This window comes from Hydra viridissima, unplaced genomic scaffold, assembly GCF_058129835.1.
Source record: "Hydra viridissima isolate aposymbiotic clone 2 unplaced genomic scaffold, HvirCarnegie_v1 scaffold_22, whole genome shotgun sequence".
Lineage (NCBI taxonomy): Eukaryota > Metazoa > Cnidaria > Hydrozoa > Anthoathecata > Hydridae > Hydra > Hydra viridissima.
The window spans coordinates 95,578-113,872 of NW_028324321.1; the positions used below are offsets into that span (position 1 = coordinate 95,578).

The 18,295-nt window shown below is 29.2% G+C and overlaps 2 protein-coding genes and 1 pseudogene across 2 annotated transcripts; 1 reads left to right on the forward strand and 2 right to left on the reverse strand.

The window, feature by feature from the left end:
- Positions 1-389: 389 nt before the first annotated feature.
- On the reverse strand, positions 390-5,924 carry LOC149876283 (uncharacterized). Its single transcript, XM_090075596.1, has 6 exons — positions 5,734-5,924; positions 3,395-3,565; positions 3,010-3,173; positions 2,695-2,852; positions 1,165-2,652; positions 390-1,040 (listed from the first exon to the last, which is right to left on the reverse strand). The coding sequence occupies exons 1-6, from the start codon at positions 5,762-5,764 to the stop codon at positions 914-916; spliced, it is 2,139 nt and encodes a 712-aa protein (XP_089931722.1). The 5' UTR covers positions 5,765-5,924; the 3' UTR covers positions 390-913.
- On the forward strand, positions 5,778-8,015 carry LOC149876284 (uncharacterized; annotated as a pseudogene).
- A 2,547-nt stretch (positions 8,016-10,562) lies between these two features.
- On the reverse strand, positions 10,563-17,278 carry LOC149876285 (uncharacterized). Its single transcript, XM_090075602.1, has 2 exons — positions 17,162-17,278; positions 10,563-16,163 (listed from the first exon to the last, which is right to left on the reverse strand). Exons 1-2 carry the CDS (start codon positions 17,271-17,273, stop codon positions 10,780-10,782), a joined length of 5,496 nt encoding a protein of 1,831 aa, XP_089931728.1. The 5' UTR covers positions 17,274-17,278; the 3' UTR covers positions 10,563-10,779.
- Between the last annotated feature and the right edge of the window lie 1,017 nt (positions 17,279-18,295).

Consider the following 18,295-nt stretch of genomic DNA (forward strand, 5'->3'; position numbering starts at 1 on the left):
TAAATACGTGTAGTCCTAGTATAGCTTTTAAAGATATTTTTTATTAAGGTCTACATAAAAAAATCAGAAAAATTAAGGGCTACACGAAGTTTTTAGAAAATATTATTAAAACTTTTTTTTTATATCAAGTTTACATAAAAGCTATAATCAAAGACGTAAATAGGCCAAAATTAAAATTTAATGAATATTTTAGCTAAAACACAGTGTCGCCCTTAACGCGGTTTTTTTACCATGTAGACCTAATAGCGCTCTTAGAAGTATATATATATATATATATATATATATATATATATATATATATTTGGGTATGGGGTCTCTTGGAGTCAAAAACTGTACTTCAAATGTTTCAAGCAAAGGTTATAGAGATAAATACAGTATTATAGGTTTTTTTATTTATTTATTACGTTTCTAAACTAAAATACAAATTTTACAATTTTTTTCCTAACAAAAACATTAAAAAAATTATTCTAACTTACCTGCTATAGAACTTTTGAATGGATTTTCAAATTTTATTTTTTCTAGTAAAACCGGTTACTTTGTGCAATGCCATTGGTGGTATTGCTTAATTAGCAAAGCATTTAAAGAATTGCAATTTGTAGATGTGGTATAGCAGGCTCTTTTTGTGGAGTATGGAGTGCATTAAAAATAAATAAAATCTATATAAAACAAAATCATGTCAGGGGTTATTCATAGTTTATAACCTCACTATCCCTTGTCTCAGTGATTTTTTTAAAATTGATTTTGTTATATACTGGTTAAATTAAATATTTTCACGTAAAAATATATGCTAACTTTGTAATATTGAAGAATTGATATGCAAGAGATACTTAAAAGTACAGCATTTGTAGTTATTAATAGAAAAAGTGCTGTATACAAAATATTATTATTAAAAAATTGATCTTTTATCTTACTATTATTTTGATTGGTTCTTGCAACCTTGACAAATCCAAATTTCATCTTCCTTTTCATAGGCACTTAGTGGGATTTGTTCACAATCACGATGAAACCATTTACTACAAGCACAGCATTGTGCCATTTGCCTTAAAAATAAATAAACTTCCATCAAAATATAAAAACGTGATAAAATCAAGATATCAATTAAAGCATTGCATTTGTAATTGTTTTTATTAACAACTAAAATCATTAGTAATTGTAAAAATATACCTGTTAAATATGTCGTCGTCTCCAGGTACCCAAAACATGCGACATAAGCAATGCAGCGGAACACGAAAAGTCTTAGCAACACATCTTCTAAACAATAAAGGTTTTGCAGTGGCTGGAAATATATCCATCCTGTTGTTTGATATACATTTTAAGAGATGACTTCTCATTTCACTTTGTTCAAACATTATATTTGTTGATGGTACACCTTTTGTTTCAAGAATCTGACGAGCCCATGCAACAGCATAAATTCCACAATCCACATCATTTGTTTGCTGTTGAACTGGCAAAACTTTTAAAACAAGATTTTTTTGTTGACAATGTAAAATGGAGCATATTTGCCTTTTTGTCTGCATGCTGACTGAACCGTGGAAAAGGCTGTCAAATATATATATCTCCCCTGGTTTGCAATCATATGTGGTCACACATATCCAGTGAAGATTTCCATCATGAAGAATTTGGACAAATGGTGTGCTGGTGCAGATATGGAAAGATAAGACTTGTCCTTTAATAGGATCTTGCAGACCAACATCAATATTTAATTGAAGCGACATTAGTCGCTGACAAAAATGAATCACCTTATCATTTAGCATCTGCCCATTAGAAATGTCATACTGTTCTCTACTTCCAATCAATGAAGATTTAAGACTTTGAATGCCTCTAAAAATCTTTTCAAGTTGTTTTTCATCTTCAATTATGTTAGCGTCATACGAGTGATTGCTATCATCGGTTGAAAGATGGTTCATTTCAATTGCATCATTAGAAACAGTAAATGTGTCACAATTGTCAAAATCAATCAAATTATTTGTGACCTCAGAAACCATCAGGGTATCTTTAGTATTTTTTTCAGCCATTACACTGATATCTGTGGCTGCCTTACATATGTCATATTTATTACCAAATCTTTTAGTCATTTTTCTTTTGCATCGCTTAGGAATATGGCAAAGTTTTGGTGAATTTGTTAGCGACTTACTCCAAGTATCAGGTTGAAGCTCTGGGCGCAGCAGAATTCCTTTTTCTGCTGGAAGACTGTCAGCTAAATTTTTTTTAAGTTGACGTAACCTTTCAAACAAATTATCAATGGCTTGTTGTGATTGACATAAATAACTCATTTGCCTAATTTCACTTAAAAGCTCACGACAAGTTGCAGATGTATGGTCCTCAGCTATCAGACCATGACTATTATTTACTTGTGTGCAATGAATACTTTTTAATTCCATTACATTCTCTTTAGTAAGTGGAGATAAAGGCGATTTAGCTAGTGATGCTGTATGTTCGAAATGTGGTGTATGTCCGAAATCAATATTTTGTAAGAAAATTTCATTGGATTGTGGTGAACTTATTTCCTGTGAAAATAAATCCAGCTTGAAATAAGGAGAGTTTGCATATGAGGTGCCAAATGCAGACCATGTGAGATTTTCTTTAATAAAAATGGCAAAGAAATGCTTACAAGGATAGAAGCTACGAAACCAATTAGGACATGAACAATATATTTACATATATATTTAAAAGTGTTATGAATATAATGAATACATATGAATATTAAAACCTAAGGATTTATGGAAATTAAGAATACAAACCTTATATTCAGGAAATTCAATAATTTCTTTGATATAAACTTTGGCCGGACAATCAAATTTCTTGGTAACCTGGAGAGCCATTCTTTTTTTTTTGCAAGAATGATCTAAACTCTGATCATAAAAAAAGTGAAACACGAGAAAATTATTGTATTAGGCAATTTAGTTAGAAAACATTTTGGTTTAGCAATAGTAAAAATAAACAGAAAAGAAATAAAAAATTAACTTACGAATTCTCCAGTTTGTCATTAGATCTGAAAAAGTAACTTACCGCTTCTGTGTTTTTTTTAATTTTGTACAGAGCTTTTTTATTGCTATTTTTGTCCTTGCCGTGTTGACAGTCTAGAGTGCTATTTGATGAAACAATGAATGGTACTCCTGTGTAAGTGACATCTTTATCCTCAAAAAACACTTTATGATTTTTCAGTAATACTTCTAAAAAGACAGATATTTATATACGTAGTTACAGCATATAATGTAAATTTTCAGAAAATATACATACTTAAATTAATATTGCTCATTTCATAAACCAGATAGTTATGCAATTTGTGTAACACCTCATTCCTTTTGTTTATCATCAACACACACAATATAATTGGTAACTTAGTCACATAAAAATAAAATATTATTGTAAATATGAAAATTATAACAAAAACCTTCAAAGCTTTTTTCCATGCTTCTTGTAAAACCAACAATGTAATGAACAGTGTGCAATAATTCATGCTCTTTTATTTTAGCACAAACATCTGCATATGTACCTAAAATATGCTTTGTTTCCATAATGGAAGTTGAATTTGAAATTGAAGTTGATGCAACAGAATTTGCATCTAAAAAGATAATAAACCTTTTAAATGATCTCATTTATGCAACAGTACAAATACTGTTGTAATATATATACACTGTACCAAAAAAGTTTTCATCCACCTGTCCTGTTCATTTTTCAGACGCGATAACTTTTTATTGAACAAAGATATAAGCAAAATTTCAACTAAATGATATCAGTTAACCATTCAAGAAATATTGTAAAAAAAGATTTTACAAAATAAAGAATAGAAAATTAAATATCGCATTTTAAACTACACAATGCCTGTTTTTTGCGCCAAAAGATTTTTGATCCACTTTACAAAATCCAAATAAAATTGTTGTGCAAACTCAATTTGCTACTGTTTTAATATCTTGTGTTTCCACCACAAGCTTTTATTGTCTCATGCAGTCTGTTTTTTTATAGTATCAACTAATTTTTAGGTAATTTCTGGAGTGATTGAGCCCCACTCTTTCATAATTATATATATTATTATAATATATATAATATATATATTAGGGTGTTTCTTATTTGGGGTTAAATTTTTTTTTTTTTGCTTTTCAGTGGGCCACCCACTGAAATGGTTCATTTTGGTGAGAAAATAAATGTGTAAAAATTTCAAGGGGAAAAAAACATTTTTACTGGGCGCTACCAGTCATTGAAATTTAAGGCATATTTTACTATGCGCTCTTAGTCATTAACATAGGAAAAAATCATAAAACTGATGGAGACTGGTGATAATGACTCATTTACTTGGTACACATTTATTTACTTATTACATGCATTAAAAACATCCATTTTCTGTCCTTGCTTTTCTATTTATTTATTAAAAGACAGCAATAAATATGCTTTTTTAATTTGATTGTAGGTTCATTTAAGACAATAGTTACTGTACTAAGATTAATCGCTCATGAGAGTTGTCTTTTTTCTGTCAGGATATTTCTGTCTATATTTTTGAACTACCAACAACAGGAACTGCTTTTGCTCTTCGTTGTTTGTATGTAGTCTATTATATTCGTCCATTAGTGCTACGCCACGTTCTGCAATGTCGTTGACAACCTTCATGCTTCGAACAGTGGACTTTACAGTCTTGAACTCATCATTATGTTCCCATTCGCTCACACGTTTTTGAAGAAAGTGTGATGGAAGTCCTGTGATGCTGAAAAATCTTCATGTATTAAACGTGAAAAAATCCTCCAGTTTCTTTTCTTGGATAACCGAGCAGTCCACAGTAGCCCGTTTCATATGTATCTGATCTGAAACATTGTTCAATGCTTGGACCATCTTCTAACCCTTTATTCCATTGGTCTTCCTTTTGTTTCAAATCATCTGAACGCTTAGCTTTATCCTCTTTATTTTTCTTCAACTTTTCCCATTCCTTGTAAATGTTTTTGATTTTAGGGACAACGTGCTTCTTTAATTGCACCGGTATTCGGGCCTTTGACCAAACTTCAAAAACATCATTTGCTGTGGAATGTAATGCTTCCCTAATGCTTTGCTTGGCAATCTGCTTGTAATGGAAGAAAAGGGCCAACACTTCCCTTTTTGATGGAAGCATAACACAATCTAAAGAAGAGGACATCTGTCCAATAAGCCATATCTCCATTTTCTTTCTGGTAGCTATTGTTACACTGGTTGATGAAGCCATCATTGTACAGTAGTTACACTAGTTTAACCTGCAAAAGGAACAATTAAGCATTATAGACACAATTCTGCACACTAAAAGTAAAAAAATTACTAGTTGAAAGAGGTTTGTACCCTAAGCACCAACCACTTTTGTTGCATAACATCATATGCAACATAAGCATTTTTAGGGTACATTTGCGCAATACTGTAGGGTCGGTAGCGACCCCTAAAAATCCTTTAAAAAAAAAAAAAAAAAAAGTGCATTACTTTTTTATGATAATGAACCAAATGGCAGGGTGGCCCATGCAAAAATCGAATCTTCAAAAATAAGAAACACCCTAATATATATATATACATATATATATATATATATATATATATATATATATATATATATATATATATATATATATATATATATATATATATATATATATATATATATATATTTGTAACATATATGTGTTTACACTTAAATTTATTTTTATTAAATATATAAATTGAATGAAAATCTTACTCAATACTTGAATAATAGATAAATAATAAACTAATAATAAAAAATCTTACTCGTTACATCTTCCAAATCTTTTTCAATCATTTTAATCTCTAGAATGAAAAGTTACTTTGAATCCACGAGGTTTTTACGACGGAACACTTTAGCAACAACGCATGCGCTAAACTTGTGACGCGCTTTCTAGGTCGGCGTTTTTTCAAAAAATCAAAACCACCTTTTGGTGCATCTTCTCTAGGGCTAACCAAGCAAAATATTGCGCAAATAAACAATAAAGTTCCATTGCAAAACTACCGCTAGCCGAACATGAAATTTTTATATTAGTTGCAGTTTTCTTGAGCAATCCTTCTTATCACATTTTGTTACTTACTTGTTATTACTTTTGTGCATAACTTTTTGTAGAATTTTTGTAGAATTTGTAAAATTCGTTTTTTATGAAATTTTCATCATTGTAATACTAATTCAAAGCTCTTTGCAATTACATATGAGTCATTTTCTCACTCCGTCAACTCCGTTACTGAAACTTTGTCCTACAGCTATAAAAACGCAATTCTTGTACAAATAAAAAACAGCACCGTGGGTAGTAATACTTATCGTTAATATAAACTAGTATTTTATCGGATATTTCCAACTAAAATTTAAAATTTTGTGTGCACAATTGTTAATCAAAAATGTCCACTCCATAGATGTCCTGCATCTAGGACTATATTGTTATACTCAATAATTTTTTTTCTTTTGTATTAAGGCTAATCGGGGACATAATTTGGTGCTTTAGACATGCTAATATATATGGTATTTTAATACATGTATTAATTTACACCTTATCCTGTTGTAGCTCTTGTCAAAAACTTGCTGTCTCCACATTTTTTGTCCACTCCGTTATTACATTCTAAAATAGTCACTGGTTTGTAGTTTTTACTTATTTACTAATTAAAATAATGAAAAAAATTCCAGTTCTATGGGATTTATTAACATTTAAAGTTATATCGTGCAGCAAGCATTATTTATATAAAAATGAGAGCCTAATTACCTTATTTTAAAAATCATATTCTTATTCGAAGTCTACTCCCTTACGCTTTTTTATTCCGTAAAATTACAAATTTTTATATGGCGTGTTTTAGTACTCTTTAAATCTTTTGGACAATATAGCAATAAAAGATTTTAAAGATGTTTTCCAATGAGTAATAATGAGATATTATTGATTATGTATAAATTTGTCTACTCCGTTACTGTCAACTCCGTGATTTCCTCTTAATAACGGAGTTGACAACAACATAACGGAGCTGACAACACGAAGATAAAAAAAATCAAAAGCTTTAAACTAAGCTATTTTCTGCATTAAATAAACACTTCAACCATTAGGGACTTGCTGCAGCGATAAAATATGATTACCTTTTAGCATTTTAGTATTAGGATTTTATTTATTGTTTGGTTTATATTTACATTTGACTCTAATACGTTTGGCTTTTAAAATAAATGTAAATCTTGAAATATATTTTAATAATAATAAATGAATAATCAATAAACTTTTGGTGTATTAACAATTACAGTTATTATTCTATTTTTCCAAAAGAAATACAGCTAGGCATATAACATAAAAACTTCAAAGAAATCTCGTGCTGAAATTCACAAACCGTTTCGGGACAGACAATTTGAAAAAAATGCAGACATATTTGGTGAAAAAGAACGCAAACGTTGGGATATGCGGCGTGAGCAGAAGAAGGTTAAAGTGATATCAGAATTATCAGAAAGAAAAAAACGAATTACTCGTCGTTGTTGGCGCGTCCAGAAAGCAAAATTTAGAGCTGCAAAAAGAATGATTGAAACATCGTTATCTGAGTCACCGGAACGCGACTTGAGTAGGAATAACGAACGCAAACAAAGAGGTAGAGCAAAGGTTGCTTGCCGAAAAACAAAGGCTTATAGAAAATACAAACATTAACGGACGAGTTGGAAACCGCTAATTGTTCAGCCCAAATATAAGAAAAACGTTGGTTAAGGCTTAAAAGTTTCCTGCTTGGTTTACAAGCAAAATCACCTACAACCACTGATAGATCATATACTTCTTCTGAAGAAAACGGTTTTATTACAAATGAAACAAGCAGGATGTCAAATTTATTAGCAGGTAATAAAACCCCAAACTCTTCTTTTTCATCAAAAAGTACAACTCCAAATAGCGAATGCCATCGTGGTAATGCATCGCTTGATGCTCAAACACATGATTTGATCAGAGAGTTTCTTACACGTGATGACAATTCTAAAATAACAACTGAAAAGAAACAGACTGTAACAAAAAATAAAGATCAAAAACAAAAGCGACTACTACTCGATTCATTAATAAACCTTTATGAAAAATTTAGCGCGTAATCCAAGAGAAACAACATTTCATATACAACGTTTACTCGTTATCGCCCATTTTTTGTCCGCAAACCGTCGGCTAAAGATAGAGATACATGTCTGTGCCAAAAACACGAGAACATACAATAACTTTGTGATAAACTTGTTAACCTGCGTGTTTCGAAAGAAAAAAATATTGAAGAAGTGGTGAAACAAGTTTGTTGTAGTACTGATAGAAGAGAATGCATGTTCAGAGAATGTAACATTTGTTTTAAGTCTCGTGTTCAATTTCAAGCAAAAGGATTGCTAAAAGATGAAAGTATTTTAATACTGGGCATGGCAAGGGAGCACCAGATGTGATAGGAGGATCTGTGAAACGTCAGGCAGACCAATTGCTTAATATGGGCTGTGACCTTCCAGATGCAGAAAGTTTATATAATTTTCTTAACATTGGACATTCATTAATAAAGTTTTACTATATTGAGGGATCCAAAATTACTTCTTTTGACTCAAAATGTTCCAAAACTTTTTTTTTGCTAATTTATTTGTTTCTATAATAATTAAATTTATTTTAAGTACTTCCGTGAATTTCTTTTTAATATTGCAGAATTTTAACAGTGATGAAAGTATTACTTCGGCCAATGAAATGGATGTTAATGATTACCAATTTCAACATTTTAGCAACAATATTATTGATCTGGTTAATTTCGATGAAAATTTGAATATCTTGTTGATTGATGTTGTGAGCGACCACGACTTTCTTCACATTAATGATGTATGGTAATGATCCAGTGACGTAGCGGACAGTATTTGTACAATTTAAATCCGAAAAGGATTTTGTCGAGTTTCTTTTTTTAAAGACGCTTTACCTTTTTTAAAAAGATAATGTACTGAATTTATTTGTATACAAAGATTCTCCCTTTAATTTAAAATGTAACTTTCACTGTTTTGCTTTTAAATAATAAATAATTAGCAAATGTCAGTAACGGAGCAGACATTGTCACATAAATTAAATTTTTTATGTCATTAAATTTGGCTACTATACTTAACATGTAGGCTGTTGTTATAGTACCCAGTATATTTCATTACAAAAATAGAATTTATTACAGAAATATTAATAATTCACAGATGTAGTTACATTTATGTTACGGTAACGGAGTGGATAAAATTATTGGGCCTTATTACTTGATGATATCCAAAAACATTTAAAAAGCAGATTCGAGCCAAACCAAATCTATTTTGTACATCCCTAATTATAAACTTTAACATACTTGTTAAAATTTTATAGATAGTCCAAACTTTATTTTCATGCAACATTAGTTACGACAAAACCGTCTTATGAGAAATCGACTCATATGTTAATTAAGGGTCTGCGTATCGTTTCATTTCTATATCGTTATCATACTAATATAAAATCGGAAAAAAAAAAATGTCAACGGAATGATTACGACGCAATATCGTTATAAAAATTTTAACCGGTATTGTAGTTAGTTTAAATCTCTTTATATACTGGAACTCTCGTCATTCCGATGATTTTTTTTTCCGATATCGTTTCGGAATGATAACGATATGGAAATGAAACGATACGCAGACCCTTAAAAATAATCAAATATATAAGTAGTTTAAAACTTTTACGCACATACCTAAATTCATTCCGCTGATTCTAATAGTCAAATATAAATGCGTTTACGTAAATGTCACGTGCATATATTATAGAAAAACTGATCAATAAATTTCCCCAGCCTCATTCTTATTTAACGTAAATTTAAATTATAAAAATTTAACCTCTTTGTTTTTGAAAGTGGAACGAATAACATTATAAATTTCTTTAACAGAAAATTTACTTAATATTAACTGGAAATTTACTAATGCTTAAAAATAAATATTGAAATAAGATAAATAAATTTTACGAAAAAACCATCAGTAGCAATTTTAATAAGTCTTTAAGTTATGGCTAAAAGCTTGCTTCAGTTAATTGTATATTGACACAAAAACAATTTAAACAAAATTAAAAGAAAACTAAAGAACTTTCAATTTTTTACGCTCAAATAAAACATGAAATTTAAAGCCTGTACCAAGGGTCTTTGTCAATAACTTATCCTTTTTAGCTTTCCGGCCGTAAAAAAATTATCATCATTGACCCAACACCATACTTTTACTTAGTTGAAAATGTAAAGATTTAAAAAATAAATTTAAATAATATATATTTTGCTAAAATGCATTATATATATATATATATATATATATATATATATATATATATATATATATATATATATATATATATATATACATAAATGCATATATACATACATACCTACAAACATACATACATACATACATACATACATACATACATACATACATACATACATACATACATACATACATACATACATACATACATACATACATACATACATACATACATACATACATACATACATACATACATACATACATACATACATACATACATACATACATACATACATACATACATACATACATACATACATACATACATACATACACAGCATAGATTTTTTTGTACTCAAAGTTGATGGATGATTGTTACCTAAAATATCAGTTTGTGTTTTCTCAACAACATAAATAATTAAAAACATCGTTAAACTTTCCCGTTCCACTCAAGCCGTTTTATAATAAATTAATAATAGATTAATTAAATTGATGATTAATTGATAAATTCCTTAAATATCAGTTCATGTCTTTTCAAAAAGATAAAAATTTTTTGCAACTTTATATTAGTTTCCCATTGCACTCAAACAGTTAGCTATATTACTTTTTGCTTCAAATGTTGATGGATGATTGATACCTAAAATATCAGTTCTTACTTTTTCAACTTGATAATACCTTTTTAAAGCTTCATTATATTTTTTCATTCCAAACAAACAGTTTGCTATATTATTATTTGTATCCAATGTTGATGGATGATTGATGCCTAAAATATCAGAACGCATTTTTTCAACTTCATAGTAAATTTTTAAAGCTTCATCATATTTCCTCATTCCATACAAACAGTTTGCTATATTATTCTTTGTAGCTAAAGTTGATGGATGATTTTCACCAAAAATAACAGTTTGTATTTTATCAACTTGATAATAAATATTTACAGCTTCATTATATTTGCCTTTATTAGACAAACAGTTTGCTATATTATTTTTTGTACCCAATGTTGATGGATGGTTAATTCCTAAAACATCAGTTTGTATTTTATCAACATGATAATAAATTTCTAAAGCTTCATTATATTTTCCCATTCCACTCAAGCAGATTGCTATATCATTTTTTGTACTCAATGTTGATGGATGATTTATACCTAAAATATCAGTTCGTTTTAGTTCAACTTGATAATAAATTTCAAAAGCTTCATTATATTTTCCCAATCCATACAAACAGTTTGCTATATTATTTTTTGTATCCAATGTTGATGGATGATTAATTCCTAAAAAACTTGCTTGTATTTCATCAATTGGATGATAAATTTCTAAAGCTTCATTATATTTTCCCATTCCACTCAAACAGATTGCTATGTCAATTTTTGTACTCAATGTTGATGGATGATAAATACCTAAAATATTAGTTCGTATTTTTTCAACTTGATACAAAATCTTCAATGCTTCATTATATTTTCCTAATCCATACAAACAGTTTGCTATATTATTTTTTGTATCCAATGTTGATGGATGATTGATACCTAAAACTTCAGTTCGTAATTTCTCAACTTGATAAGAAATATCTAAAGCTTCATAATATTTTCCCAATCCATACAAACAGTTAACTATATTATTTTTTGTTTCCAATGTTGATGGATGATTGAAACCTAAAATATCAGTTCGCATTTTTTCAATTTGATAATATAATTTTAAAGCGTCATTATATATTCCCATTCCATAGAAACAGTTTGCTATATTATTTTTTGTAGCCAAAGTTGATGGATGATTTTTATCTAAAATATCAGTTTGCATTTTATCAACTTGATAATAAACATCTATAGCTTTATTATATTTTCCCATATTCAATAAACAATTTGCTAAGTTATTTTTTGTACCCAATGTTGATGGATGATTGATTCCTAAAATATCAGTTTGTGCTTTATCAACCGTATAAAAAATTTCTAAAGCTTCAATATATTTTCCCATTCCACTCAAACAAATTGCTAAATCATTTTTTGTACTCAATGTTGAAGGATGATTGTTACCTAATTTGTAAGCTCGTATTATTTCAACTTCATAATACATTTTTAAAGCTTCATTATATTTTCCCAATCCATACAAACAGTTTGCTACATTATTTTTTATATCCAATGTTGATGGATGACTATTTCCTAAAATATCAGTTTGTATTTTTTCAACTTGATAATACATTTTTAAAGCTTCATTATATTTTCCGATTCCATACAAACAATTTGCTATATTGATTTTTCTAGCTATTGTTGATGGATTATTGTTACCTAAAGTATCCGTCTGTAATTTATCAACATGATAATAAACTTCCATGCTTTCATTATATTTTCCCATATCTTTCAAACATGCTGCTATATTATATTCTGTAAGCAATCTTGCTGGATGATTTATTCCAAAGACATCAACTTGTATTTTGTAAACTTGATAATAGATTTTTAAAGCTTCATTATACATTCGCATATTCGACAAGCAGTTTGCTATATTATTTTTTGTGGCCAATGTTGATCGATGACTGTTACCTAAGATATCAGTTTGTATTTTATCAACTTGATAATAAATTTCCACAGCGTTATTATACTTTCCAATTGCATACAAACAGTTTGCCATGTTAATTTTTGTAACTACTGTTGATGGATGAATGATATGTAAAACCTCACTTTTTAACTTTTCAACTTGATGATAAATTTCTAAAGCTTCTTTGTATTTTCCTATTCCGCTCAAACAGTTTGCTATATTATTTTTAGTATTCAAAGTTGATAGATGATTGATACCAAAAATTTTAGTTTTTTTTTTTTCGATGTGATAATACATTTTTAAAGCATTATCAAAATTTCCCATTGCATAAAAACAGTTTGCTATGTTGTTTTTTGTAGCAAGAGTTGATGGATGATTGTTACCTAAAATATCACGTTGTATTTTATCAACTTGATGATAAATTTTTAAAGCTTCATTATATTTTCTTTTTCCATACAGACAGTTTCCTATATTACTTTTTGTATCCAATATTGATGTATGATTGATACCTGAAATATCAATTTGCATTTTATCAACTTGAAGAGAAATTTTTAAAGCTTCATTATATTTTCCCATTCTACTTAAACAGCTTGCTATATCATTTTTTGTATCAAATGTTGATGGATGATTGATGCCAAAAATATCAGTTTGTATTTTTTCAACCTGATATAAAGTTTCTAAAGCTTGATTATATTTTCCAATTCCACACAAACTGTTTGCTATATTTTTTTTTGTATCCAATGTTGATGGATGATTGATACCTAAACTATTAGTCCGTTGTTTTTCAACATGATAATACATATTTAATGCATCATTATATTTTCCCATTCCGTAAAAACAGTTTGCTATATTATTTTTTGTACTCAATGTTGATGGATGATTGCTCCCTAAAATATCAGTTTGCATTTTATTAACTTGATAATAAATTTCTACAGATTCATTGAGTTTTCCCATATTTGACAAACAGTTTGCTATGTTATTTTTTGTACCCAATGTTGATGGATGGTTGATTCCTAAAACATCAGTTTGTATTTTATCAACATGATAATAAATTTCTAAAGCTTCATTATACTTTCCCATTCCACTCAAGCAGATTGCTATATCATTTTTTGTACTCAATGTTGATGGATGATTGATACCTAAAATATCAGTTCGTATTTTTTCAACTTGATAATATAATTTTAAAGCGTCATTATATTTTCCCGATCCATACAAACAGTTTGCTATATTAGTTTTTGTATCCAATGTTGATGGATGATTGATTCCGAAAGTATCAGTTTGTATTTTATCAACTTGATAAGAAATTTCTACAGCTTCATTATGTTTTCCCATATCACTCAAGCAGATTGCAATACTATTTTTTGTATCCAATGTTGACGGATGGTTGATTCCTAAAATATCAGTTTGTATTTTATCAACTTGATAATAAATTTCTACAGCTTCATTAAATTTCCCCATTCCACTCAAACAGTTTGCTATATTATTTTTTGTATTTAATGTTGATGGATTGATACCAAAAATATCAGTTCTTACTTTTTCAACTTGATAATAAATTTTTAAAGCTTTTTTGTATTTTCCTATTCCATACAAACAGGCTGCTATATTATTCTTTGTAGACAATGTTGCTGGATGAGTGTTACCTAAAATATCAGTTTGTATTTTATCAACTTGATAATAAATTTCTAAAGCTTCATTATACTTTGCCATTCCATACAAACAGTTCGCTTTATTGTTTTTTGCATCTAATGTTAAAGGATTATTGATACCTAAAATATCAGTTCGTATTTTTTCAATCTTATAATAAATTTCTAAAGCTTCATTATATTTTCCTAACCCATATAAACAATTTGCTATATTATTTTTTGTATCCAATATTGATGGATGATTGATTCCTAAAATATTAGTTTGTATTTTTTCTACTTGATAAGAAATTTCTAAAGCTTCATTATATTTTCCCATATTTCTCAAACAATTTGCTATATTATTTTTTGTACCCAAGGTTGATGGATGGTTGATTCCTAAGATACCACTTTTTAATTCATTAACTTCATAATAAATTTCTAGAGCGTCGTTATATTTTCCAATTTCATTTAAACATCTTGCTATATTATGTTTTGTATCTAAAGTTATATGATTCTCAGCTCCATAAGTTTTTGTGTTGAAGTTTTGAATAGCATCAAGAATGTTTAATGCTTCTTGAAAGAAACCTTTATTTGATAAGAAACGTCGGATAATCCAAAACTGTTGATGGAACACATGACACATCTTTGGTTTGTTGATGCGAAACATATGGATAAAATGGTTATAGAAGTGCTTTCCATCGTCTACGTGTTCCTTTACATCTTCCAATTGTAATCTTAGAAAGTTGACCATGTTTTTGTTGCATATTTTTGTGATTTTTTTGCGTTTTTGATAACATTTACACGCTAACTGTGTCATTTCGTGCATTGCATACCTGTCATTGCCGTCATTGAAACGATCAAGCAAAGAATAATTGACTAATAATCTGATTGCTTGGTTTATTAAAAATTCGTCGTTTATTTGCAGGTGCTTTGAAATACCGTGAATAAACGTGTTTGTAATGTGTTGACCATCGCAATACGATAAATGGTTTAAAATTTCCACTGATTTTTCATTCGATGTTTCTATTTTGTTTAATACTATGTTAATTGATTTTATTGCAGACTTTGTTTCCGCTTCGGTGAGGATTTCTTGCTCGAGCATTTCAACGGGATGCGATCGAAAAAGATCTAGATATTCCTGCAAAGAAACGCTGTTATTGTTTATATAGAGAATAGCTTGATTAATGGCGAATGGATGATATTGAAGCACTTCGGCTATTTCTTTTAGCTTTTCTTCATCGTTTGTAAATATTTGGTTAATATTTCTTTTTATGAAAAGAAATGCATTTTGAGGCGAGAAAGAATTAATTTGCACTTGATTAACATCGGTAGACCATGATTTCCATTGCGATATTACCAAAGTAAATGCATTTTTTTTATTTGAAACATATTTTTTTAAATTCTTCACACTCTCATTATCAATGTTATCGAAGATGAATAACGTTTTTTCTCTTTCGAAATAGTGATGTACTTTTCTACACACTACTTCAATATCGAACGGATCGCCTTCTGAATCTTTTACGTTTACCCCTAGTTGGTGACAGAGATTAGTCATACAAACTTGTACTTTGTCAATTGATGCATCCACCCACACAATGCTTGCAAAATGCTCGCTATAAGTTGCTGCATATTTTCTAGCGAGCTGAGTCTTTCCTACTCCAGACATTCCAGTTAAAACCGTGATTGATTTACCCGAATTGCTTGTTTCGCAAACATGTTTGTGAATTTGATTAAGTTCATCGTCACGCGAAAAGAAAGCTTTTGTCGGTGGTAGGACACCGAAAACGGAGTGTCGTGATATTAATTCTTAAATACAAAAAAAATAAATATTTTTAAACACTCGAAGACTTTGTTTAGAAATTATTTGTGAAGCGCTCACCATTTCCCTGTAATCAGCTTTTGTTTTTGAGAGGACAAATATGAATAGTATGATGATGATGATGATGATGATGATGATGATGATGATGATGATGATGATGATGATGATGATGATGATGATGATGATGATGATGATGATGATGATGATGATGATGATGATGATGATGATGATGATGACGATGATGATGATGATGATATCATGATGATAGTATGATAATTTTATTGCTTGATTTAAAAGACGATTAAACCGATGAGTTATTGAAAAAGAATTTTGCTGATTGCTGAATGTAATTTTTGAAGCACATGCTATCATCATGGTAAATATTTTATATATAAATTTGTTTTACTTCAAATCTATCACAAATAACAAACGCTATTAAGAACAATTGCTGTTTTTTATTTAAAAAAGTATTAGGTGGGGTAGGGGTGAAGTAGTGCACATTAGGCATCGCTGTTTGGTTATCCGATATTTTACGATTAATAAAAATTAAATAAAAGTTTCAGTATAAGTTATTTAAGATAACTCTAATTTAAAATAATTTGTATAATTTAAACATGCAAATATACAGGATTTTAGAAAAAAATTACGATACCTCACAAACCTTTTGTCATTTTTTTTTTCAAGAAATTGCGCAGATTTGCTATTCGATTAAGACTGATTTCATTCAAATTTAAATTACAATTTTCCAAATAAATGTAAACATGTCACACTCAAAACCTGGCAGTGTTTTAAACGCATAAATGGTTCTATTTTAAAAACTTCAGAATATTAGATTTATTATAAATAACTTATACAAAAAATTTTATTTTAATCATTATTAATCGTTGGCAAGTATTTCACTGGCATCTTTAAAAACTATTTAACAACAGCCGAAAAACTCCGCATGAGGGGGGCATGAAAAGCTATTGATTCTCGAAATACCTACTTCGTTCGCACTCACTGACCAAATCCTTTCGTTTGCATAAAAGTAATCCAGCTTTCATATCTCGCCATTGTTTTGTTGGATTATCCTTACGCCATTGGTTTATAATTTGCATAGTTTGCTCTCGCGTAGTTTCAAATTCTTCTTTTACGTTATCGATTGCAGAGTCATCAACCAAAAGACATCGAGCAAACTTTTGCCAATCATAAGTCAGCAAATCAGCAAGTGTTGTAAATAGATCTTGTGGAAATTTTTCAACTGAGAGAAAAGGCTTTTTTTAAAAAAAAAATTGAAAGTCGGTCTCATAGGGGAAACTTAAAGAATTAATATAATTATAATAATTAATATAATTACCCTTTATATCGTCGAACTCGTTCCCCATAACAACTTCGTCTTTTATAGTCGTCCTACGAAAAAGAAGTCCGTTATTTGTAACGATAAAGTTAAATAAAACGCTCTTATATACTGCAATTTACTTTCGCGGTTAATAACTTATCATCTAGGGTGGAATGCAAGAACCGAACTTGAGTCAAGTTCGACTTGAAATCTCAAGTTCGACTTTGTCAAGTCAGACTTAAAAAATTGACTTGAGCGAATGCGTAAACGAGACTTGAAAATTTCAAGCTCGTGCTTGAGAAAGTGGAACTTGAAAAATAGTCGAGGCGTTGAATTTAGGGCGTTTATCGGAAAATGCACTTCGCAACCAATAGCGGTAATGGATTTTTTTTAACGGGAAAAACCTTTTACTGAAACAAATTCCGTGTAATGATATTTGTATAATATACGATTAAATAAAAAGTTAATAACAGTAAAAAAAAAAAAGTTCTTGCTATGTATTTTACATCAGAAAAATAAATTCATCTTGGCACTTTCAGTTCCAAATCCTAAGTTGTTGGTAAACAACGGTTGGTCATATGTACCACTTAAGTGATCAAGACAATTTCTCTTGATTTCTCCATTTTAACAGATTCCATTTGAATTAAAATACATGCAAATGTTCTAGAAAATGCAGAATCTTATTTTGACGCTTTTTGGGGATGATACTATACTACAATGTATTTTTATTTATCTTTTTACTAATACTTTAATGAAAATAATGGTTTTTTTTTTTAAAATACTGAGAAAATTACTTTAAAC